The sequence below is a fragment of the Taudactylus pleione genome, unplaced genomic scaffold (assembly GCF_031769625.1).
Source record: "Taudactylus pleione unplaced genomic scaffold, aTauple2 ptg000334l, whole genome shotgun sequence".
NCBI classification, from domain to species: domain Eukaryota; kingdom Metazoa; phylum Chordata; class Amphibia; order Anura; family Myobatrachidae; genus Taudactylus; species Taudactylus pleione.
Window position 1 is genome coordinate 3887553 of NW_028284735.1, and position 26790 is coordinate 3914342.

The 26790-nt window shown below is 43.6% G+C and overlaps 1 protein-coding gene across 2 annotated transcripts in view; it reads left to right on the forward strand.

Moving 5' to 3' along the window:
- LOC148508930 (NXPE family member 1-like) overlaps nt 1–26790 on the forward strand; it is a 234627-nt gene that overhangs the window by 82321 nt on the left and 125516 nt on the right. Inside the window, exon 2 of one of the 2 annotated variants that reach the window (XM_088443800.1) lies at nt 1903–2000. The exons of the other annotated variant lie outside the window; for it this stretch is intronic. Coding sequence (XP_088299926.1) covers nt 1908–2000 — 93 coding nt within the window. The 5' untranslated portion in view covers nt 1903–1907. The remainder of the gene's footprint in view (nt 1–1902; nt 2001–26790) is intronic. 2 annotated transcript variants of the gene reach the window in all.

Sequence of the window (26790 nt, forward strand, 5' to 3'; positions counted from 1 at the left end):
GAAACGTGGTGCTGTATGGCCTGGAGAGCCTAGTAGACAGCAGTGCTTGAAACGTGGTGTTGAAGTAGGATTGCTGTTTGGCCTGAAAAGCCTAGTAGACAGTGATGCTTGAAACGTGGTGTTGAAGCAGGATTGCTGTATGGCCTGGAGGGCCTAGTAGACAGCGTAGCTAGAAACGTGGTTTAGAAGCAGGATAGCTGTATGGCCTGGAGGGCTCTGTAGACAGCGATGCTTGAACCGTGGTATAGAAGCAGGATAGCTGTATAGCCTGCGGGGCTCTGTAGACAGCGATACTTGAACCGTGGTATAGAAGCAGGATAGCTGTATGACCTGGAGGCTCTGTAGACAGCGATGCTTGAACCGTGGTATAGAAGCAGGATAGCTGTATGGCCTGGAGGCTCTGTAGACAGCGATGCTTGAACCGTGGTATAGAAGCAGGATAGCTGTATGGCCTGGAGGCTCTGTACACAGCGATGCTTGAACTGTGGTATAGAAGCAGGATAGCTGTATGGCCTGGAGGGCCCTGGAGACAGCGTAGCTTGGACCCAGGGTACTTGGGTCACTTAAAAGCCAGTGAGCAGAATACACGCAGCATGTAGAAAATATAGCTGGAAGTCTGGATGCACAGAGAGCTCCTTGCATAACCAGAAGTTCCACATGAAAACTCTATAGCCGACAGGGCGGCGACAGTCCAGGAAGTTCAAATAGGATCAGATGCCAATCAGGCAACACTAGGAGGAAACATATGAAATCCTCTGACGTCTGGGTCTCCTAGCAACCGGCAACCTAGAAGCATGGTCAGGAGCAGGAGGAATACTGGCAAGAGACAAGTCCTGGAGTGGACTTGAAACCAGTCTAACAACAAGTCAAACCAGTCTGACTTCTACTTAATAATAGATAATCTATCTGCTTTGTGCAAACTAGATTTATTAGAGAGATATACAGATTATGGGCCGTAGTCAATTTGCGGTGAAAACGGGTTATTGGCGATAAATTATCGCCGATAACCCGTTTTCGCCTCAAATTGAATAAATTATCGCCGATGACGTCATTTTCGCCTGTTTCAATTTTCCCTGTATTCAATTTCAAAGACTTTTCGCCTGTGCGAAAAATCTTTGTTAAAAAACGGGGATAACTTTTCTCCATGTATTACATGGCAAAAAAAATGTGCAGAATTGGGTTTTGGGGTGCAGGCTTAAAAAAAATAGCCTGTACCCCTGGGAGTGTCCCCTAAAAGTTTTCTGTGTCAAAAATTAAAAAAAAGTCCTCAGGACACCCCAAAAAATGTACTTGAATTTTGGGGATGATTTAAAAAAATGTGGGACAAACTTCTAAATTAGCGAAATTGTTTCCAGAGAGGTTCCCATGTATGCGGCAGGTGTTTTCTTCATTTTGGGTGGTAGTGGAGGTGCATTTTTGAAGAATTTTTTAAAAAAATTTGAGGGACTTAAAAATATGCTTGCACCCATTTTCATGTACCCCAAATTTAATGGGCATAGTTAATTTTTCCCCAAAAAAATTGCTAAATGCTCATCTGTTCTTCAAAGCCGCATTTATGCTCCTGCCAGGTCTATTTAAAAACCTGACTTCCCTTCAGCAGGAAAAAACGGAGGTACCCATAGTGATCTCCCATGTCAGGACATCTTTAGGGGGGTGCCAGGATGATTTCCCGAAAATTGACAGGACTTTTCACCTGTTCCAGTTTCGCCGGGTCCCATTTCGGCATCCTTACAAATTGAATATGGGATTAAGCAGGGACGCGTGTGATACTTTTCCGCCTGCAAAACAGACGAAGTAGGCGAAAAGTCCACCAGGCGAAAAGTCCGGACTTTTCACCTCAAATTGAATACGGCCCTAAATATATAATAAAATCTCAATATTTTCTCCCTTTCTCTTCTGCAGGCATAATGAACTTCCCACTAAAATATAAATATTATCTGATCATAGTGTTTGCATTTTGTATCCTCTTCAGCATCATTGGTCATCGAAAATTAAATAAGGTAAGACTATATATATATATTTTTTTATAACTGATGAATATAGGCTTCTAATGTTTTCATTATCTCAAAAGTAGAGAAGATCCTGGGAAAAATAAATGGGAAAAAGAAACACTGAATGATTTATTTATTACCAAATCTGTGAGAATATAATTATATATATATAATCTATATATATAATTTGATATGTAGTAATGGGTTGGAAACACAACTAATTAGTATCCCTACTTTGGCACGGATGCAGTATGCACCTAGTTATGCAACATGCATGGATTGGACTACTGGAGATGGGTGCACTTCCTGAGGGTAGGTAATGTGGATGGATATACATTGCTACATACTCACATGCAAAAACAAGATCTTTTGCAGTATGGAATTAATGCAATGAATTACATGGGGAAAGATAAACATTCCCCGTTATCAGGTAGGGCTAACAGCTTTGTTCTCCCTATAAAAGTATATATATAATATGCAGTACATTTTTCAGTCCAAGGGGCTTTTGTAATAGGGTGCAAGCTTGTGCCGCTGTGGGAAACATGCGAGTGTTCCCATATTTTTAAAATGGCAACACCAGGCTGGTTTTGATTTTAAAATGATTGACACTTTAAAAATACAGGAACACTCACATGTATTCCTGCAGTGGCACAAGCTTGCACCCTATTACATACCCCCAGTACTTTAACCAATGCAATATAAAAATGCACAATGCATAATGACACTTAAGGCAAATACTGCCCTTTCAGCAATCATTCTTTTATAACAAATATTTAAAGTTGAAGTTACTCCAGAAGGTAATTATAAGGTGGTTGTATGCAGCACCTTGAAGTGACATTTTCATTGTCTACGTTGTTTGTTTTATTTGGACATGCAAACCTGCAAAACTAGATTGAAGAAATTAACTTTGAGCATACTGCGCTTGTAACATGAGCTGCTGTCTCATTGTAAAATTACTAGGTGGGTGAGTTACAGTTCTAACAAATGTAGGGTTGGGTTAGAGGGTGGTTTGGAATATTTGTATGGCCGAAGTAATGTAAATACTGCAAATGATACAAAATGGTTGATATGTTAGTTTATTGCTAATACTTGATGTGAGACACACTGCTACAGTAATATATAATTTCCAGTGGATTCCTTCAGGGAGTAACTTTTCAAATAATATAATATTAATATAATATTAATAATAAAACCCCCATATAATGTATGGGACTATAGAGATAGCAGGTAATTCCTTTAGGGAACCCCTTTATTTAAAGTAAGTGAGCTATATATTTCTATGTTGCATGTGCCATTACCTGTGGTCTTTGACTCACCAGGTGTGGATTTGTGCACAGTGTTAAGCTGGCCACACATCTAAAGATTATCTGTCCAACCAGCCAACTAGTTGATTGATTGGAATGAAAATCTGGTAAGGTATGAAAGCAAATGACAATCAGCAATTTGCTCCCAAACGCCAGAAAATGGACAAAAACTGTTGTTCGAACAAATTGTTTAGATCAAACATTCAACAAACTTGTCTGAACGACCATTTTCATCTGTTCTCTGGCATTTAGGAGCAAATTGCTGACAATCATTTACTCCCATACGTTACCAGATTTTCATTCCAACCAATCAACTAGTTGGCTGGTTGGACAGATAATCTTTAGATGTGTGGCCAGTTTTAAAAGGCAGATGCAGCATCAGGCACTAATAAATGTCTTTTAGGTAGTTGGTTTAACTCAGCCCTTACATGTGAGGTCAGCCGGCTCTGATAATCCTTGTGCAGCTGCCTTGTGTCCTGCCAATGGTCTTTCTGGCTATTACAGTCCTGTGGTAATGCAGCCCAGGAGGTGTTTCTGCAGATATGTGTTGTTTGTGTGTAGTGCAAAGGATTGTCTCTCTGATTGGAGAGGGTGTTTGACTCCTGTGCTGTTCAGTGTTCAAAACAGGGTTGGCAGGTTCAGTTCTAACAGGCTCTCCCAGCGCATTTCAGCGGTAGCCTTCATCAAGGATGTGGGTGTCAGTGGGGATGCATTCAGGAAGCCGACTGTCGAAATGCCAACCGCTGGCTTCCCGACTGTGCAATCCTGACAGGGGACTAATGATAGGCTTCGAAATCCCGACACCTATCATTATCCCTAAGCTGGGAGCCCGATGCCTGGCATACCGAACACAGGTAAGCCGGGCGGCTGGCGTGGACAGCCGAGGGGGGGAGGGTTAAGTTAAGGACTCCCGGGGGGGATCTTAGGGATAGGCTGCCCCCTGGAGCGTTAGGGTTAGGCTAGGGAAAAGGGGGGTTAGGGTTAGGCGCTCCCAGGGGGAGGTTAGGGTTAGGCACCCCCTGGGAGGGCTCGGTTTAGGCTGTGGGGAGGAGGGATTAGGTTTAGGCACTTATGGGGAGGTTAGGCACTAGGGGGGAGGTTAGGGTTAGGCACCCCTAAAGGTGAGTTAGGGTTAGGGAGGGGGGAGGTTAGTGATAGCTAGTTACTTCACTGCTGCCGGTCTTCTGGCGTCAGGATTTGAAGTACCGGACATAGGTCCTGCGGTCATTCATACCGATCCCTGTCAGTGTGCTAACTGGTTTAAAATGATGGGTCAACTTCCTGGAATGTGGTCCCACCTCTTGTTAGGGTGCCGTGAAAGGTCATTAGAATTACCAATCACTAAGAAGTTTGTGAGGGTTGCCAGGAATTGGTGGGAGTCTGTATAGCTTGCACTTTGCTAATTGGTTCATATGGGGACCCTGTTGTCAAGGTAACTGTGGTGATCCACTTATGAGGTGGTAAGTCCTGATCTGAGAATAAATGAATGGTCCCGTACTATGGCTAAGGTGATTATGGCACTGTCTGTCTGCTAGGTTGACGTGGACAGTGGGTGTTTAGAAATGTGATATGATAATTAGGAATTATGATTGGTAGATAATGGGTGATGAGTCATGTCTTAATAATCGATAGCTTTAGGTGTATGTTGATTTTGGTGATGAAGGTTATATGTGTTAGGCTAGGATTAGGCTGATGGCAAGGTTGACAGAGGGTTGAAGGATGAAAGTCGGTGAGTGTAGAAAATATAGAATATTAAAAACACACTTCTCTAAAGTTTAGATGCTGCTTGTAGCAGTGAAATAGTAAAATGAATATAAATGTGTAGGGCCTTCCCCAAATGAATAACCAGCCAGGACCTCTGAGCCTGGTCTGGTATTGAAAAACGGGGTGAACAAATGGCATGGGGTTCCCCCTATTTTCCAATAACCAGCCGGGGGGATAACACTATATCAGGGAGAATCAAAACATGGCTAACTCTGCCATAACATTAATCAGTCTTGAACTGGTCAGCCCAGGGCTGGAATCCCTGTAAAGACAGCCCATCCCCCCCAAAAAAATTGGGTCCTCCCCTAACGAGGGACAACCAAACCTGGGTTGAAAGCCCCCGGCTCTTCCCCGCATCCACGGTGGCAGTGGGTGCGGGGCTAATAGTGATTAAATAGTTAATATTGCTCTTTATAGGTGGCCTAAAGTCCCAGCAAGCCTGCCCCGGCATGATGGCACTTATGGAACACCAAGTGCCAGCATGCCCAGATATTAAGGGCCTGCTGGTGCTTGTAGTCTGCCTGTACAAAATATTAAAATAAACATGACGCACACACACCAAATATTATATATATTTCTGGAAAAAAAATGTGCCACACATCCCTCTTTCACCAATTTATTACTTACAAAATGCAGGGATCACGTCATCTTTGTTCCATGTACAGTAGTATACGGACAGTTGGCAAAATAAAAAATCTTGACAGACCAGCCTGCTGCACAATGTGTAGCAGAACCACAGCACACTGTGACCAGTTTACTCTTGCAGGTTTTTAGAAGTGGAGATGTTGCCCATAGCAACCAATCACATACTAGCTATTATCTTCTAAAAGGTACTGGATAAATGTTAAGTAGAATCTGATTGGTTGCTATGTGCAACATCTTCACTTATAAAAACCTGCACTTCAGTAAGTATAGCCCCTGGTCACTCCACAGAAATGAATTGGGAAGAGTGGACTCTGTCAGAGCAACCATTACATAGCTCTTGACAGTGTAATTTATTATGTTAATGTGAGAATGTCAACATTGAACAAATCAACATGTTCATAATTAGAGATGAGTGGTTCAGATTCCTTGGAATCCGAACATTGGGAATCCGAGTCAATCCGAGCGGCAGCTGGGGTCTTCCTGTCTGACTCAGATTCCACTTCGAGGCAAAATGTCATCCTCGTTGCGTCGGATTTTCACGGGTTTTGGATTCTATATAAGGTGCCGCAGATGGGACTCCACGCCACTTCTTTGTCAAGCACACTGTTGTATGCTATTCTTAACTCTGCTGTATAGGCTGTGCTGTGTCCAGACTCACAAGTGGCTGCGCTGCTTAGTGAATGTGTATAAGAGGGGGTGCACGGTTTTGTATGATATGCTGTACTCTCCTGTATTGGCAGTGCTGTGTCCATCAGGAAAATATTCACGTGCACATATAAGCCTTGTGACTCCACTCCACGCTGTTTGGATAGACCTGCGACATCAAGAAATATAATTCAATTATATTGTTTGTACTGTTTGGTGTGCTTTGTTCACATGCATATATAAACCCTGTGTTGAAGACCAAGGCCCACTAATGTGATGTGAAATAGTTTTTTTCCCATATTGCGTTTAAGAGAAAAATGCAATCTTCCGTTTTTTGCAAAAACCCATTATTTCCTATGGGGAAAGCGAAAATATGTTCTCTGCAATATCTCCTCTCTCAGCAAACACAGACAACTTAAAATTTCACACATTGGGCCAAATGTAATAGGGTGTCAGTTTTAGTAACAGTACAAACTCGCGACATTGTATCTACTGATGTAGCCACAAGGTTCTCCTCAATTAACCTTGTGATTACATCAGTAGATACAATGTCGCAGTTCCCATCATAGACTTCAATGGAAGAATTCTATCCATTGAAGTCTATGGGAAAGACAGGCTGACCGCATACAGCCAATTAGCAAGCAGCTCCGACAGAGATGCCCGCTGATTGGCTGGCGGCTCCTACAATGATTGGAGCACACGTGTGCTACAGTCATTCGCGTGGAGTAAAGGTATCCATACTCACCTCAGTCTGACACACATACCTTTACTCAGTCTGACTTGGTTTCGGTAATGCTCATTTTTTTATTTTAACCCCTTGGATGTCTACTTGGAACGAAGAGGACATGACCTACACATAGGAGAGGTGAGTATGGATTTTTTTTATAGGTACCCCTATGGATTACCATGGATACTAGGTGGGTATGTGTGAGTGTAAGTGTGAGTGTGCAGGTATGTTAGAATAAACTTTTACATTCACGGTGTGTGTATTGTTTTTTTTACGTATTTCTTTGGCTGTGGAACTACAGGTACCAGCGGGCCCGTAATGCCCCACATGCTGGTATTTGTGGTTCTCCAAATACCAGCATGCAGGAGGCTTGCTGGAACATGTAGTACCAGGATTATTGAATGCGATGGGGAAAGCTGATTTGATAGTCCTAGATGGAGGTAGACTGAATGTCCCAGTTGCAGCCCTGAGGGCTGAATAATACTTGGTGGAGGCGTGGCCTCTGGGCCGAGTTGCAGTCTTGAGGGCTGGTAAATATTTGGCTATGGTGCGGCCTAGGGACTGAGTTCTGCCTTGAGGGCCGGCAAATACTTGGCAGAGGTGCGGCCTAGGGACAGAGTTGCAGTCTTGAGGACTGGTAAATACTTGGCAGAGGCGTAGCCTCGGGGCCAAGTTGCAGCTTTGACGACTGGTAAATTCTTGGCTAAGGTGCGGCCTAGGGACCGAGTTGCAGCCTTGAGGGGTGGTAATACTAGGGACCGAGTTGCGGGCTGGAAAAGAAAGTCCGCACAGATGCCTATTTTCTGCTCAGACTGCTGGGATGTAATTTGCAGATCATGTACACAAACGCAGGAGTGCAGCTGGTCATAAGCAGTAGGTGTACAAAGCGCAGGTGTTTGGCTGAGAACGCTGGGAGGTAATGCCACCCTTTATACTGGTAACTCAGATAATATATATTTTTAAATGTCAAACATTCTTTAAGCCCCATAACATTTGTGGACTGCGCTATATGAACAGAGTTATATGGGGTGTATGAATATCAGGCTGACACTCACTTGTCTGCCTTGATTTATCCAGACAACTTCTGGATGTTTTTTTTTAATTTCTGATTTTTTATTATCTTTTCTTGTTTTTCTATATTGTATGTGTTAATGTTTTTTATTGTAAGGGGTCTAGACCATATATGCACACTCAGTTCCGGTTCTGGCTCCAGCTCCTGACTGACTGACCAGCCCATGTGGTAACTGTCAGGAGCCGGAGCCAATCAGCGGCTACACCGCAGTTTTCACCACCTGCGGGTGGGTACGGCTACCCGCAGGCTGTTTCATTGGGGCGCTGCGCAGAGTTCCAGGAGATAGGGCTTCTGCTAGGGAAGAGGGAACAGGGAACGTTTGCCTGTGTAAATATATTAATTAAACACTCACATGTATTTCTGCAGTGGCACAAGCTTGCACCCTATTACATACCCCCAGTACTTTAACCAATGCAATATAAAAATGCACAATGCATAATGACACTTAAGGCAAATACTGCCCTTTCAGCAATCATTCTTTTATAACAAATATTTAAAGTTGAAGTTACTCCAGAAGGTAATTATAAGGTGGTTGTATGCAGCACCTTGAAGTGACATTTTCATTGTCTACGTTGTTTGTTTTATTTGGACATGCAAACCTGCAAAACTAGATTGAAGAAATTAACTTTGAGCATACTGCGCTTGTAACATGAGCTGCTGTCTCATTGTAAAATTACTAGGTGGGTGAGTTACAGTTCTAACAAATGTAGGGTTGGGTTAGAGGGTGGTCTGGAATATTTGTATGGCCGAAGTAATGTAAATACTGCAAATGATACAAAATGGTTGATATGTTAGTTTATTGCTAATACTTGATGTGAGACACACTGCTACAGTAATATATAATTTCCAGTGGATTCCTTCAGGGAGTAACTTTTCAAATAATATAATATTAATATAATATTAATAATAAAACCCCCATATAATGTATGGGACTATAGAGATAGCAGGAAATTCCTTTAGGGAACCCCTTTATTTAAAGTAAGTGAGCTATATATTTCTATGTTGCATGTGCCATTACCTGTGGTCTTTGACTCACCAGGTGTGGATTTGTGCACAGTGTTAAGCTGGCCACACATCTAAAGATTATCTGTCCAACCAGCCAACTAGTTGATTGATTGGAATGAAAATCTGGTAAGGTATGAAAGCAAATGACAATCAGCAATTTGCTCCCAAACGCCAGAAAATGGACAAAAACTGTTGTTCGAACAAATTGTTTAGATCAAACATTCAACAAACTTGTCTGAACGACCATTTTCATCTGTTTTCTGGCATTTAGGAGCAAATTGCTGACAATCATTTACTCCCATACGTTACCAGATTTTCATTCCAACCAATCAACTAGTTGGCTGGTTGGACAGATAATCTTTAGATGTGTGGCCAGCTTTAAAAGCATCAGGCACTAATAAATGTCTTTTAGGTAGTTGGTTTAACTCAGCCCTTGCATGGGAGATCAGCCGGCTCTGATAATCCTTGTGCAGCTGCCTTGTGTCCTGCCAATGGTCTTTCTGGCTATTACAGTCCTGTGGTAATGCAGCCCAGGAGGTGTTTCTGCAGATATGTGTTGTTTGTGTGTAGTGCAAAGGATTGTCTCTCTGATTGGAGAGGGTGTTTGACTCCTGTGCTGTTCAGTGTTCAAAACAGGGTTGGCAGGTTCAGTTCTAACAGGCTCTCCCAGCGCATTTCAGCGGTAGCCTACATCAAGGATGTGGGTGTCAGTGGGGATGCATTCAGGAAGCCGACTGTCGAAATGCCAACCGCTGGCTTCCCGACTGTGCAATCCTGACAGGGGACTAATGATAGGCTTCGAAATCCCGACACCTATCATTATCCCTAAGCTGGGAGCCCGATGCCTGGCATACCGAACACAGGTAAGCCGGGCGGCTGGCGTGGACAGCCGAGGGGGGGAGGGTTAAGTTAAGGACTCCCGGGGGGGATCTTAGGGATAGGCAGCCCCCTGGAGCGTTAGGGTTAGGCTAGGGAAAAGGGGGGTTAGGGTTAGGCACCCCCTGGGAGGGCTCGGTTTAGGCTGTGGGGAGGGGGGATTAGGTTTAGGCACTTATGGGGAGGTTAGGCACTAGGGGGGAGGTTAGGGTTAGGCACCCCTAAAGGTGAGTTAGGGTTAGGGAGGGGGGAGGTTAGTGATAGCTAGTTACTTAACTTGTCGGGATCTTCACTGCTGCCGGTCTTCTGGCGTCAGGATTTGAAGTACCGGACATAGGTCCTGCGGTCATTCATACCGATCCCTGTCAGTGTGCTAACTGGTTTAAATTGATGGGTCAACTTCCTGGAATGTGGTCCCACCTCTTGTTAGGGTGCCGTGAAAGGTCATTAGAATTACCAATCACTAAGATGTTTGTGAGGGTTGCCAGGAATTGGTGGGAGTCTGTACAGCTTGCACTTTGCTAATTGGTTCATATGGGGACCCTGTTGTCAAGGTAACTGTGGTGATCCACTTATGAGGTGGTAAGTCCTGATCTGAGAATAAATGAATGGTCCCGTACTATGGCTAAGGTGATTATGGCACTGTCTGTCTGCTAGGTTGACGTGGACAGTGGGTGTTTAGAAATGTGATATGATAATTAGGAATTATGATTGGTAGATAATGGGTGATGAGTCATGTCTTAATAATCAATGGATTTAGGTGTATGTTGATTTTGGTGATGAAGGTTATATGTGTTAGGCTAGGATTAGGCTGATGGCAAGGTTGACAGAGGGTTGAAGGATGAAAGTCGGTGAGTGTAGAAAATATAGAATATTAAAAACACACTTCTCTAAAGTTTAGATGCTGCTAGTAGCAGTGAAATAGTAAAATGAATATAAATGTGTAGGGCCTTCCCCAAATTAATAACCAGCCAGGACCTCTGAGCCTGGTCTGGTATTGAAAAACGGGGTGAACAAATGGCATGGGGTTCCCCCTATTTTCCAATAACCAGCCGGGGGGATAACACTATATCAGGGAGAATCAAAACATGGCTAACTCTGCCATAACATTAATCAGTCTTGAACTGGTCAGCCTAGGGCTGGAATCCCTGTAAAGACAGCCCATCCCCCCCAAAAAAATTGGGTCCTCCCCTAACGAGGGACAACCAAACCTGGGTTGAAAGCCCCCGGCTCTTCCCCGCATCCACGGTGGCAGTGGGTGCGGGGCTAATAGTGATTAAATAGTTAATATTGCTCTTTATAGGTGGCCTAAAGTCCCAGCAAGCCTGCCCCGGCATGATGGCACTTATGGAACACCAAGTGCCAGCATGCCCAGATATTAAGGGCCTGCTGGTGCTTGTAGTCTGCCTGTAAAAAATATTAAAATAAACATGACGCACACACACCAAATATTATATATTTTTCTGGAAAAAAAATGTGCCACACATCCCTCTTTCACCAATTTATTACTTACAAAATGCAGGGATCACGTCATCTTTGTTCCATGTACAGTATTATACGGACAGTTGGCAAAATAAAAAATCTTGACAGACCAGCCTGCTGCACAATGTGTAGCAGAACCACAGCACACTGTGACCAGTTTACTCTTGCAGGTTTTTAGAAGTGGAGATGTTGCCCATAGCAACCAATCACATACTAGCTATTATCTTCTAAAAGGTACTGGATAAATGTTAAGTAGAATCTGATTGGTTGCTATGTGCAACATCTTCACTTATAAAAACCTGCACTTCAGTAAGTATAGCCCCTGGTCACTCCACAGAAATGAATTGGGAAGAGCGGACTCTGTCAGAGCAACCATTACATAGCTCTTGACAGTGTAATTTATTATGTTAATGTAAGAATGTCAACATTGAACAAATCAACATGTTCATAATTAGAGATGAGTGGTTCAGATTCCTTGGAATCCGAACATTGGGAATCCGAGTCAATCCGAGCGGCAGCTGGGGTCTTCCTGTCTGACTCAGATTCCACTTCAAGGCAAAATGTCATCCTCGTTGCGTCGGATTTTCACGGGTTTTGGATTCTATATAAGGTGCCGCAGATGGGACTCCACGCCACTTCTTTGTCAAGCACACTGTTGTACGCTATTCTTAACTCTGCTGTATAGGCTGTGCTGTGTCCAGACTCACAAGTGGCTGCGCTGCTTAGTGAATGTGTATAAGAGGGGGTGCACGGTTTTGTATGATATGCTGTACTCTCCTGTATTGGCAGTGCTGTGTCCATCAGGAAAATATTCACGTGCACATATAAGCCTTGTGACTCCACTCCACGCTGTTTGGATAGACCTGCGACATCAAGAAATATAATTCAATTATATTGTTTGTACTGTTTGGTGTGCTTTGTTCACATGCATATATAAACCCTGTGTTGAAGACCAAGGCCCACTAATGTGATGTGAAATAGTTTTTTTCCCATATTGCGTTTAAGAGAAAAATGCAATCTTCCGTTTTTTGCAAAAACCCATTATTTCCTATGGGGAAAGCGAAAATATGTTCTCTGCAATATCTCCTCTCTCAGCAAACACAGACAACTTAAAATTTCACACATTGGGCCAAATGTAATAGGGTGTCAGTTTTAGTAACAGTACAAACTCGCGACATTGTATCTACTGATGTAGCCACAAGGTTCTCCTCAATTAACCTTGTGATTACATCAGTAGATACAATGTCGCAGTTCCCATCATAGACTTCAATGGAAGAATTCTATCCATTGAAGTCTATGGGAAAGACAGGCTGACCGCATACAGCCAATTAGCAAGCAGCTCCGACAGAGATGCCCGCTGATTGGCTGGCGGCTCCTACAATGATTGGAGCACACGTGTGCTACAGTCATTCGCGTGGAGTAAAGGTATCCATACTCACCTCAGTCTGACACACATACCTTTACTCAGTCTGACTTGGTTTCGGTAATGCTCATTTTTTTATTTTAACCCCTTGGATGTCTACTTGGAACGAAGAGGACATGACCTACGCATAGGAGAGGTGAGTATGGATTTTTTCTATAGGTACCCCTATGGATTACCATGGATACTAGGTGAGTATGTGTGAGTGTAAGTGTGAGTGTGCAGGTATGTTAGAATAAACTTTTACATTCACGGTGTGTGTATTGTTTTTTTTACGTATTTCTTTGGCTGTGGAACTACAGGTACCAGCGGGCCCGTAATGCCCCACATGCTGGTATTTGTGGTTCTCCAAATACCAGCATGCGGGAGGCTTGCTGGAACATGTAGTACCAGGATTATTGAATGCGATGGGGAAAGCTGATTTGATAGTCCTAGATGGAGGTAGACTGAATGTCCCAGTTGCAGCCCTGAGGGCTGAATAATACTTGGTGGAGGCGTGGCCTCTGGGCCGAGTTGCAGTCTTGAGGGCTGGTAAATATTTGGCTATGGTGCGGCCTAGGGACTGAGTTCTGCCTTGAGGGCCGGCAAATACTTGGCAGAGGTGCGGCCTAGGGACAGAGTTGCAGTCTTGAGGACTGGTAAATACTTGGCAGAGGCGTAGCCTCGGGGCCAAGTTGCAGCTTTGACGACTGGTAAATTCTTGGCTAAGGTGCGGCCTAGGGACCGAGTTGCAGCCTTGAGGGTTGGTAATACTAGGGACCGAGTTGCGGGCTGGAAAAAAAAGTCCGCACAGACACCTATTTTCTGCTCAGACTGCTGGGATGTAATTTGCAGATCATGTACACAAACGCAGGAGTGCAGCTGGTCATAAGCAGTAGGTGTACAAAGCGCAGGTGTTTGGCTGAGAACGCTGGGAGGTAATGCCACCCTTTATACTGGTAACTCAGATAATATATATTTTTAAATGTCAAACATTCTTTAAGCCCCATAACATTTGTGGACTGCGCTATATGAACAGAGTTATATGGGGTGTATGAATATCAGGCTGACACTCACTTGTCTGCCTTGATTTATCCAGACAACTTCTGGATGTTTTTTTTAAATTTCTGATTTTATATTATCTTTTCTTGTTTTTCTATATTGTATGTGTTAATGTTTTTTATTGTAAGGGGTCTAGACCATATATGCACACTCAGTTCCGGTTCTGGCTCCAGCTCCTGACTGACTGACCAGCCCATGTGGTAACTGTCAGGAGCCGGAGCCAATCAGCGGCTACACCGCAGTTTTCACCACCTGCGGGTGGGTACGGCTACCCGCAGGCTGTTTCATTGGGGCGCTGCGCAGAGTTCCAGGAGATAGGGCTTCTGCTAGGGAAGAGGGAACAGGGAACGCCTGTGTAAATATATTAATTAAACACTCACATGTATTTCTGCAGTGGCACAAGCTTGCACCCTATTACATACCCCCAGTACTTTAACCAATGCAATATAAAAATGCACAATGCATAATGACACTTAAGGCAAATACTGCCCTTTCAGCAATCATTCTTTTATAACAAATATTTAAAGTTGAAGTTACTCCAGAAGGTAATTATAAGGTGGTTGTATGCAGCACCTTGAAGTGACATTTTCATTGTCTACGTTGTTTGTTTTATTTGGACATGCAAACCTGCAAAACTAGATTGAAGAAATTAACTTTGAGCATACTGCGCTTGTAACATGAGCTGCTGTCTCATTGTAAAATTACTAGGTGGGTGAGTTACAGTTCTAACAAATGTAGGGTTGGGTTAGAGGGTGGTTTGGAATATTTGTATGGCCGAAGTAATGTAAATACTGCAAATGATACAAAATGGTTGATATGTTAGTTTATTGCTAATACTTGATGTGAGACACACTGCTACAGTAATATATAATTTCCAGTGGATTCCTTCAGGGAGTAACTTTTCAAATAATATAATATTAATATAATATTAATAATAAAACCCCCATATAATGTATGGGACTATAGAGATAGCAGGAAATTCCTTTAGGGAACCCCTTTATTTAAAGTAAGTGAGCTATATATTTCTATGTTGCATGTGCCATTACCTGTGGTCTTTGACTCACCAGGTGTGGATTTGTGCACAGTGTTAAGCTGGCCACACATCTAAAGATTATCTGTCCAACCAGCCAACTAGTTGATTGATTGGAATGAAAATCTGGTAAGGTATGAAAGCAAATGACAATCAGCAATTTGCTCCCAAACGCCAGAAAATGGACAAAAACTGTTGTTCGAACAAATTGTTTAGATCAAACATTCAACAAACTTGTCTGAACGACCATTTTCATCTGTTTTCTGGCATTTAGGAGCAAATTGCTGACAATCATTTACTCCCATACGTTACCAGATTTTCATTCCAACCAATCAACTAGTTGGCTGGTTGGACAGATAATCTTTAGATGTGTGGCCAGCTTTAAAAGCATCAGGCACTAATAAATGTCTTTTAGGTAGTTGGTTTAACTCAGCCCTTGCATGGGAGATCAGCCGGCTCTGATAATCCTTGTGCAGCTGCCTTGTGTCCTGCCAATGGTCTTTCTGGCTATTACAGTCCTGTGGTAATGCAGCCCAGGAGGTGTTTCTGCAGATATGTGTTGTTTGTGTGTAGTGCAAAGGATTGTCTCTCTGATTGGAGAGGGTGTTTGACTCCTGTGCTGTTCAGTGTTCAAAACAGGGTTGGCAGGTTCAGTTCTAACAGGCTCTCCCAGCGCATTTAAGCGGTAGCCTTCATCAAGGATGTGGGTGTCAGTGGGGATGCATTCAGGAAGCCGACTGTCGAAATGCCAACCGCTGGCTTCCCGACTGTGCAATCCTGACAGGGGACTAATGATAGGCTTCGAAATCCCGACACCTATCATTATCCCTAAGCTGGGAGCCCGATGCCTGGCATACCGAACACAGGTAAGCCGGGCGGCTGGCGTGGACAGCCGAGGGGGGGAGGGTTAAGTTAAGGACTCCCGGGGGGGATCTTAGGGATAGGCAGCCCCCTGGAGCGTTAGGGTTAGGCTAGGGAAAAGGGGGGTTAGGGTTAGGCACCCCCTGGGAGGGCTCGGTTTAGGCTGTGGGGAGGGGGGATTAGGTTTAGGCACTTATGGGGAGGTTAGGCACTAGGGGGGAGGTTAGGGTTAGGCACCCCTAAAGGTGAGTTAGGGTTAGGGAGGGGGGAGGTTAGTGATAGCTAGTTACTTAACTTGTCGGGATCTTCACTGCTGCCGGTCTTCTGGCGTCAGGATTTGAAGTACCGGACATAGGTCCTGCGGTCATTCATACCGATCCCTGTCAGTGTGCTAACTGGTTTAAAATGATGGGTCAACTTCCTGGAATGTGGTCCCACCTCTTGTTAGGGTGCCGTGAAAGGTCATTAGAATTACCAATCACTAAGATGTTTGTGAGGGTTGCCAGGAATTGGTGGGAGTCTGTACAGCTTGCACTTTGCTAATTGGTTCATATGGGGACCCTGTTGTCAAGGTAACTGTGGTGATCCACTTATGAGGTGGTAAGTCCTGATCTGAGAATAAATGAATGGTCCCGTACTATGGCTAAGGTGATTATGGCACTGTCTGTCTGCTAGGTTGACGTGGACAGTGGGTGTTTAGAAATGTGATATGATAATTAGGAATTATGATTGGTAGATAATGGGTGATGAGTCATGTCTTAATAATCAATGGCTTTAGGTGTATGTTGATTTTGGTGATGAAGGTTATATGTGTTAGGCTAGGATTAGGCTGATGGCAAGGTTGACAGAGGGTTGAAGGATGAAAGTCGGTGAGTGTAGAAAATATAGAATATTAAAAACACACTTCTCTAAAGTTTAGATGCTGCTAGTAGCAGTGAAATAGTAAAATGAATATAAATGTGTAGGGCCTTCCCCAAATGAATAACCAGCCAGGACCTCTGAGCCTGGTCTGGTATTGAAAAACGGGGTGAACAAATGGCATGGGGTTCCCCCTATTTTCCAATAACCAGCCGGGGGGATAACACTATATCAGGGAGAATCAAAACATGGCTAACTCTGCCATAACATTAATCAGTCTTGAACTGGTCAGCCCAGGGCTGGAATCCCTGTAAAGACAGCCCATCCCCCCCCAAAAAATTGGGTCCTCCCCTAACGAGGGACAACCAAACCTGGGTTGAAAGCCCCCGGCTCTTCCCCGCATCCACGGTGGCAGTGGGTGCGGGGCTAATAGTGATTAAATAGTTAATATTGCTCTTTATAGGTGGCCTAAAGTCCCAGCAAGCCTGCCCCGGCATGATGGCACTTATGGAACACCAAGTGCCAGCATGCCCAGATATTAAGGGCCTGCTGGTGCTTGTAGTCTGCCTGTAAAAAATATTAAAATAAACATGACGCACACACACCAAATATTATATATATTTCTGGAAAAAAAATGTGCCACACACCCCTCTTTCACCAATTTATTACTTACAAAATGCAGGGATCACGTCATCTTTGTTCCATGTACAGTAGTATACGGACAGTTGGCAAAATAAAAAATCTTGACAGACCAGCCTGCTGCACAATGTGTAGCAGAACCACAGCACACTGTGACCAGTTTACTCTTGCAGGTTTTTAGAAGTGGAGATGTTGCCCATAGCAACCAATCACATACTAGCTATTATCTTCTAAAAGGTACTGGATAAATGTTAAGTAGAATCTGATTGGTTGCTATGTGCAACATCTTCACTTATAAAAACCTGCACTTCAGTAAGTATAGCCCCTGGTCACTCCACAGAAATGAATTGGGAAGAGCGGACTCTGTCAGAGCAACCATTACATAGCTCTTGACAGTGTAATTTATTATGTTAATGTGAGAATGTCAACATTGAACAAATCAACATGTTCATAATTAGAGATGAGTGGTTCAGATTCCTTGGAATCCGAACATTGGGAATCCGAGTCAATCCGAGCGGCAGCTGGGTCTTCCCGTCTGACTCAGATTCCACTTCGAGGCAAAATGTCATCCTCGTTGCGTCGGATTTTCACGGGTTTTGGATTCTATATAAGGTGCCGCAGATGGGACTCCACGCCACTTCTTTGTCAAGAGAGTTGTATGCTATTCTTAACTCTGCTGTATAGGCTGTGCTGTGTCCAGACTCACAAGTGGCTGCGCTGCTTAGTGAATGTGTATAAGAGGGGGTGCACGGTTTTGTATGATATGCTGTACTCTCCTGTATTGGCAGTGCTGTGTCCATCAGGAAAATATTCACGTGCACATATAAGCCTTGTGACTCCACTCCACGCTGTTTGGATAGACCTGCGACATCAAGAAATATAATTCAATTATATTGTTTGTACTGTTTGGTGTGCTTTGTTCACATGCATATATAAACCCTGTGTTGAAGACCAAGGCCCACTAATGTGATGTGAAATAGTTTTTTTCCCATATTGCGTTTAAGAGAAAAATGCAATCTTCCGTTTTTTGCAAAAACCCATTATTTCCTATGGGGAAAGCGAAAATATGTTCTCTGCAATATCTCCTCTCTCAGCAAACACAGACAACTTAAAATTTCACACATTGGGCCAAATGTAATAGGGTGTCAGTTTTAGTAACAGTACAAACTTGCGACATTGTATCTACTGATGTAGCCACAAGGTTCTCCTCAATTAACCTTGTGATTACATCAGTAGATACAATGTCGCAGTTCCCATCATAGACTTCAATGGAAGAATTCTATCCATTGAAGTCTATGGGAAAGACAGGCTGACCGCATACAGCCAATTAGCAAGCAGCTCTGACAGAGATGCCCGCTGATTGGCTGGCGGCTCCTACAATGATTGGAGCACACGTGTGCTACAGTCATTCGCGTGGAGTAAAGGTATCCATACTCACCTCAGTCTGACACACATACCTTTACTCAGTCTGACTTGGTTTCGGTAATGCTCATTTTTTTATTTTAACCCCTTGGATGTCTACTTGGAACGAAGAGGACATGACCTACGCATAGGAGAGGTGAGTATGGATTTTTTTTATAGGTACCCCTATGGATTACCATGGATACTAGGTGAGTATGTGTGAGTGTGCAGGTATGTTAGAATAAACTTTTACATTCACGGTGTGTGTATTGTTTTTTTTACGTATTTCTTTGGCTGTGGAACTACAGGTACCAGCGGGCCCGTAATGCCCCACATGCTGGTATTTGTGGTTCTCCAAATACCAGCATGCGGGAGGCTTGCTGGAACATGTAGTACCAGGATTATTGAATGCGATGGGGAAAGCTGATTTGATAGTCCTAGATGGAGGTAGTCTGAATGTCCCAGTTGCAGCCCTCAGGGCTGAATAATACTTGGTGGAGGCGTGGCCTCTGGGCCGAGTTGCAGTCTTGAGGGCTGGTAAATATTTGGCTATGGTGCGGCCTAGGGACTGAGTTCTGCCTTGAGGGCCGGCAAATACTTGGCAGAGGTGCGGCCTAGGGACAGAGTTGCAGTCTTGAGGACTGGTAAATACTTGGCAGAGGCGTAGCCTCGGGGCCAAGTTGCAGCTTTGACGACTGGTAAATTCTAGGCTAATGTGCGGCCTAGGGACCGAGTTGCAGCCTTGAGGGTTGGTAATACTAGGGACCGAGTTGCGGGCTGGAAAAGAAAGTCCGCACAGACGCCTATTTTCTGCTCAGACTGCTGGGATGTAATTTGCAGATCATGTACACAAACGCAGGAGTGCAGCTGGTCATAAGCAGTAGGTGTACAAAGCGCAGGTGTTTGGCTGAGAACGCTGGGAGGTAATGCCACCCTTTATACTGGTAACTCAGATAATATATATTTTTAAATGTCAAACATTCTTTAAGCCCCATAACATTTGTGGACTGCGCTACATGAACAGAGTTATATGGGGTGTATGAATATCAGGCTGACACTCACTTGTCTGCCTTGATTTATCCAGACAACTTCTGGATGTTTTTTTTAAATTTCTGATTTTATATTATCTTTTCTTGTTTTTCTATATTGTATGTGTTAATGTTTTTTATTGTAAGGGGTCTAGACCATATATGCACACTCAGTTCCGGTTCTGGCTCCAGCTCCTGACTGACTGACCAGCCCATGTGGTAACTGTCAGGAGCCGGAGCCAATCAGCGGCTACACCACAGTTTTCACCACCTGCGGGTGGGTACGGCTACCCGCAGGCTGTTTCATTGGGGCACTGCGCAGAGTTACAGGAGATAGGGCTTCTGCTAGGGAAGAGGGAACAGGGAACGTTTGCCTGTGTAAATATATTAATTAAACACTCACATGTATTTCTGCAGTGGCACAAGCTTGCACCCTATTACATACCCCCAGTACTTTAACCAATGCAATATAAAAATGCACAATGCATAATGACACTTAAGGCAAATACTGCCCTTTCAGCAATCATTCTTTTATAACAAATATTTAAAGTTGAAGTTACTCCAGAAGGTAATTATAAGGTGGTTGTATGCAGCACCTTGAAGTGACATTTTCATTGTCTACGTTGTTTGTTTTATTTGGACATGCAAACCTGCAAAACTAGATTGAAGAAATTAACTTTGAGCATACTGCGCTTGTAACATGAGCTGCTGTCTCATTGTAAAATTACTAGGTGGGTGAGTTACAGTTCTAACAAATGTAGGGTTGGGTTAGAGGGTGGTTTGGAATATTTGTATGGCCGAAGTAATGTAAATACTGCAAATGATACAAAATGGTTGATATGTTAGTTTATTGCTAATACTTGATGTGAGACACACTGCTACAGTAATATATAATTTCCAGTGGATTCCTTCAGGGAGTAACTTTTCAAATAATATAATATTAATATAATATTAATAATAAAACCCCCATATAATGTATGGGACTATAGAGATAGCAGGAAATTCCTTTAGGGAACCCCTTTATTTAAAGTAAGTGAGCTATATATTTCTATGTTGCATGTGCCATTACCTGTGGTCTTTGACTCACCAGGTGTGGATTTGTGCACAGTGTTAAGCTGGCCACACATCTAAAGATTATCTGTCCAACCAGCCAACTAGTTGATTGATTGGAATGAAAATCTGGTAAGGTATGAAAGCAAATGACAATCAGCAATTTGCTCCCAAACGCCAGAAAATGGACAAAAACTGTTGTTCGAACAAATTGTTTAGATCAAACATTCAACAAACTTGTCTGAACGACCATTTTCATCTGTTTTCTGGCATTTAGGAGCAAATTGCTGACAATCATTTACTCCCATACGTTACCAGATTTTCATTCCAACCAATCAACTAGTTGGCTGGTTGGACAGATAATCTTTAGATGTGTGGCCAGCTTTAAAAGCATCAGGCACTAATAAATGTCTTTTAGGTAGTTGGTTTAACTCAGCCCTTGCATGGGAGATCAGCCGGCTCTGATAATCCTTGTGCAGCTGCCTTGTGTCCTGCCAATGGTCTTTCTGGCTATTACAGTCCTGTGGTAATGCAGCCCAGGAGGTGTTTCTGCAGATATGTGTTGTTTGTGTGTAGTGCAAAGGATTGTCTCTCTGATTGGAGAGGGTGTTTGACTCCTGTGCTGTTCAGTGTTCAAAACAGGGTTGGCAGGTTCAGTTCTAACAGGCTCTCCCAGCGCATTTCAGCGGTAGCCTTCATCAAGGATGTGGGTGTCAGTGGGGATGCATTCAGGAAGCCGACTGTCGAAATGCCAACCGCTGGCTTCCCGACTGTGCAATCCTGACAGGGGACTAATGATAGGCTTCGAAATCCCGACACCTATCATTATCCCTAAGCTGTTAGCCCGATGCCTGGCATACCGAACACAGGTAAGCCGGGCGGCTGGCGTGGACAGCCGAGGGGGGGAGGGTTAAGTTAAGGACTCCCGGGGGGGATCTTAGGGATAGGCAGCCCCCTGGAGCGTTAGGGTTAGGCTAGGGAAAAGGGGGGTTAGGGTTAGGCACCCCCTGGGAGGGCTCGGTTTAGGCTGTGGGGAGGGGGGATTAGGTTTAGGCACTTATGGGGAGGTTAGGCACTAGGGGGGAGGTTAGGGTTAGGCACCCCTAAAGGTGAGTTAGGGTTAGGGAGGGGGGAGGTTAGTGATAGCTAGTTACTTAACTTGTCGGGATCTTCACTGCTGCCGGTCTTCTGGCGTCAGGATTTGAAGTACCGGACATAGGTCCTGCGGTCATTCATACCGATCCCTGTCAGTGTGCTAACTGGTTTAAAATGATGGGTCAACTTCCTGGAATGTGGTCCCACCTCTTGTTAGGGTGCCGTGAAAGGTCATTAGAATTACCAATCACTAAGATGTTTGTGAGGGTTGCCAGGAATTGGTGGGAGTCTGTACAGCTTGCACTTTGCTAATTGGTTCATATGGGGACCCTGTTGTCAAGGTAACTGTGGTGATCCACTTATGAGGTGGTAAGTCCTGATCTGAGAATAAATGAATGGTCCCGTACTATGGCTAAGGTGATTATGGCACTGTCTGTCTGCTAGGTTGACGTGGACAGTGGGTGTTTAGAAATGTGATATGATAATTAGGAATTATGATTGGTAGATAATGGGTGATGAGTCATGTCTTAATAATCAATGGCTTTAGGTGTATGTTGATTTTGGTGATGAAGGTTATATGTGTTAGGCTAGGATTAGGCTGATGGCAAGGTTGACAGAGGGTTGAAGGATGAAAGTCGGTGAGTGTAGAAAATATAGAATATTAAAAACACACTTCTCTAAAGTTTAGATGCTGCTAGTAGCAGTGAAATAGTAAAATGAATATAAATGTGTAGGGCCTTCCCCAAATGAATAACCAGCCAGGACCTCTGAGCCTGGTCTGGTATTGAAAAACGGGGTGAACAAATGGCATGGGGTTCCCCCTATTTTCCAATAACCAGCCGGGGGGATAACACTATATCAGGGAGAATCAAAACATGGCTAACTCTGCCATAACATTAATCAGTCTTGAACTGGTCAGCCTAGGGCTGGAATCCCTGTAAAGACAGCCCATCCCCCCCAAAAAAATTGGGTCCTCCCCTAACGAGGGACAACCAAACCTGGGTTGAAAGCCCCCGGCTCTTCCCCGCATCCACGGTGGCAGTGGGTGCGGGGCTAATAGTGATTAAATAGTTAATATTGCTCTTTATAGGTGGCCTAAAGTCCCAGCAAGCCTGCCCCGGCATGATGGCACTTATGGAACACCAAGTGCCAGCATGCCCAGATATTAAGGGCCTGCTGGTGCTTGTAGTCTGCCTGTAAAAAATATTAAAATAAACATGACGCACACACACCAAATATTATATATATTTCTGGAAAAAAAATGTGCCATACATCCCTCTTTCACCAATTTATTACTTACAAAATGCAGGGATCACGTCATCTTTGTTCCATGTACAGTAGTATACGGACAGTTGGCAAAATAAAAAATCTTGACAGACCAGCCTGCTGCACAATGTGTAGCAGAACCACAGCACACTGTGACCAGTTTACTCTTGCAGGTTTTTAGAAGTGGAGATGTTGCCCATAGCAACCAATCACATACTAGCTATTATCTTCTAAAAGGTACTGGATAAATGTTAAGTAGAATCTGATTGGTTGCTATGTGCAACATCTTCACTTATAAAAACCTGCACTTCAGTAAGTATAGCCCCTGGTCACTCCACAGAAATGAATTGGGAAGAGCGGACTCTGTCAGAGCAACCATTACATAGCTCTTGACAGTGTAATTTATTATGTTAATGTGAGAATGTCAACATTGAACAAATCAACATGTTCATAATTAGAGATGAGTGGTTCAGATTCCTTGGAATCCGAACATTGGGAATCCGAGTCAATCCGAGCGGCAGCTGGGGTCTTCCCGTCTGACTCAGATTCCACTTCGAGGCAAAATGTCATCCTCGTTGCGTCGGATTTTCACGGGTTTTGGATTCTATATAAGGTGCCGCAGATGGGACTCCACGCCACTTCTTTGTCAAGCACACTGCTGTATGCTATTCTTAACTCTGCTGTATAGGCTGTGCTGTGTCCAGACTCACAAGTGGCTGCGCTGCTTAGTGAATGTGTATAAGAGGGGGTGCACGGTTTTGTATGATATGCTGTACTCTCCTGTATTGGCAGTGCTGTGTCCATCAGGAAAATATTCACGTGCACATATAAGCCTTGTGACTCCACTCCACGCTGTTTGGATAGACCTGCGACATCAAGAAATATAATTCAATTATATTGTTTGTACTGTTTGGTGTGCTTTGTTCACATGCATATATAAACCCTGTGTTGAAGACCAAGGCCCACTAATGTGATGTGAAATAGTTTTTTTCCCATATTGCGTTTAAGAGAAAAATGCAATCTTCCGTTTTTTGCAAAAACCCATTATTTCCTATGGGGAAAGCGAAAATATGTTCTCTGCAATATCTCCTCTCTCAGCAAACACAGACAACTTAAAATTTCACACATTGGGCCAAATGTAATAGGGTGTCAGTTTTAGTAACAGTACAAACTCGCGACATTGTATCTACTGATGTAGCCACAAGGTTCTCCTCAATTAATCTTGTGATTACATCAGTAGATACAATGTCGCAGTTCCCATCATAGACTTCAATGGAAGAATTCTATCCATTGAAGTCTATGGGAAAGACAGGCTGACCGCATACAGCCAATTAGCAAGCAGCTCCGACAGAGATGCCCGCTGATTGGCTGGCGGCTCCTACAATGATTGGAGCACACGTGTGCTACAGTCATTCGCGTGGAGTAAAGGTATCCATACTCACCTCAGTCTGACACACATACCTTTACTCAGTCTGACTTGGTTTCGGTAATGCTCATTTTTTTATTTTAACCCCTTGGATGTCTACTTGGAACGAAGAGGACATGACCTACGCATAGGAGAGGTGAGTATGGATTTTTTTTATAGGTACCCCTATGGATTACCATGGATACTAGGTGAGTATGTGTGAGTGTAAGTGTGAGTGTGCAGGTATGTTAGAATAAACTTTTACATTCACGGTGTGTGTATTGTTTTTTTTACGTATTTCTTTGGCTGTGGAACTACAGGTACCAGCGGGCCCGTAATGCCCCACATGCTGGTATTTGTGGTTCTCCAAATACCAGCATGCGGGAGGCTGGCTGGAACATGTAGTACCAGGATTATTGAATGCGATGGGGAAAGCTGATTTGATAGTCCTAGATGGAGGTAGACTGAATGTCCCAGTTGCAGCCCTGAGGGCTGAATAATACTTGGTGGAGGCGTGGCCTCTGGGCCGAGTTGCAGTCTTGAGGGCTGGTAAATATTTGGCTATGGTGCGGCCTAGGGACTGAGTTCAGCCTTGAGGGCCGGCAAATACTTGGCAGAGGTGCGGCCTAGGGACAGAGTTGCAGTCTTGAGGACTGGTAAATACTTGGCAGAGGCGTAGCCTCGGGGCCAAGTTGCAGCTTTGACGACTGGTAAATTCTTGGCTAAGGTGCGGCCTAGGGACCGAGTTGCAGCCTTGAGGGTTGGTAATACTAGGGACCGAGTTGCGGGCTGGAAAAGAAAGTCCGCACAGACGCCTATTTTCTGCTCAGACTGCTGGGATGTAATTTGCAGATCATGTACACAAACTCAGGAGTGCAGCTGGTCATAAGCAGTAGGTGTACAAAGCGCAGGTGTTTGGCTGAGAACGCTGGGAGGTAATGCCACCCTTTATACTGGTAACTCAGATAATATATATTTTTAAATGTCAAACATTCTTTAAGCCCCATAATATTTGTGGACTGCGCTATATGAACAGAGTTATATGGGGTGTATGAATATCAGGCTGACACTCACTTGTCTGCCTTGATTTATCCTGACAACTTCTGGATGTTTTTTTTAAATTTCTGATTTTATATTATCTTTTCTTGTTTTTCTATATTGTATGTGTTAATGTTTTTTATTGTAAGGGGTCTAGACCATATATGCACACTCAGTTCCGGTTCTGGCTCCAGCTCCTGACTGACTGACCAGCCCATGTGGTAACTGTCAGGAGCCGGAGCCAATCAGCGGCTACACTGCAGTTTTCACCACCTGCGGGTGGGTACGGCTACCCGCAGGCTGTTTCATTGGGGCGCTGCGCAGAGTTGCAGGAGATAGGGCTTCTGCTAGGGAAGAGGGAACAGGGAACGTTTGCCTGTGTAAATATATTAATTAAACACTCACATGTATTCCTGCAGTGGCACAAGCTTGCACCCTATTACATACCCCCAGTACTTTAACCAATGCAATATAAAAATGCACAATGCATAATGACACTTAAGGCAAATACTGCCCTTTCAGCAATCATTCTTTTATAACAAATATTTAAAGTTGAAGTTACTCCAGAAGGTAATTATAAGGTGGTTGTATGCAGCACCTTGAAGTGACATTTTCATTGTCTACGTTGTTTGTTTTATTTGGATATGCAAACCTGCAAAACTAGATTGAAGAAATTAACTTTGAGCATACTGCGCTTGTAACATGAGCTACTGTCTCATTGTAAAATTACTAGGTGGGTGAGTTACAGTTCTAACAAATGTAGGGTTGGGTTAGAGGGTGGTTTGGAATATTTGTATGGCCGAAGTAATGTAAATACTGCAAATGATACAAAATGGTTGATATGTTAGTTTATTGCTAATACTTGATGTGAGACACACTGCTACAGTAATATATAATTTCCAGTGGATTCCTTCAGGGAGTAACTTTTCAAATAATATAATATTAATATAATATTAATAATAAAACCCCCATATAATGTATGGGACTATAGAGATAGCAGGAAATTCCTTTAGGGAACCCCTTTATTTAAAGTAAGTGAGCTATATATTTCTATGTTGCATGTGCCATTACCTGTGGTCTTTGACTCACCAGGTGTGGATTTGTGCACAGTGTTAAGCTGGCCACACATCTAAAGATTATCTGTCCA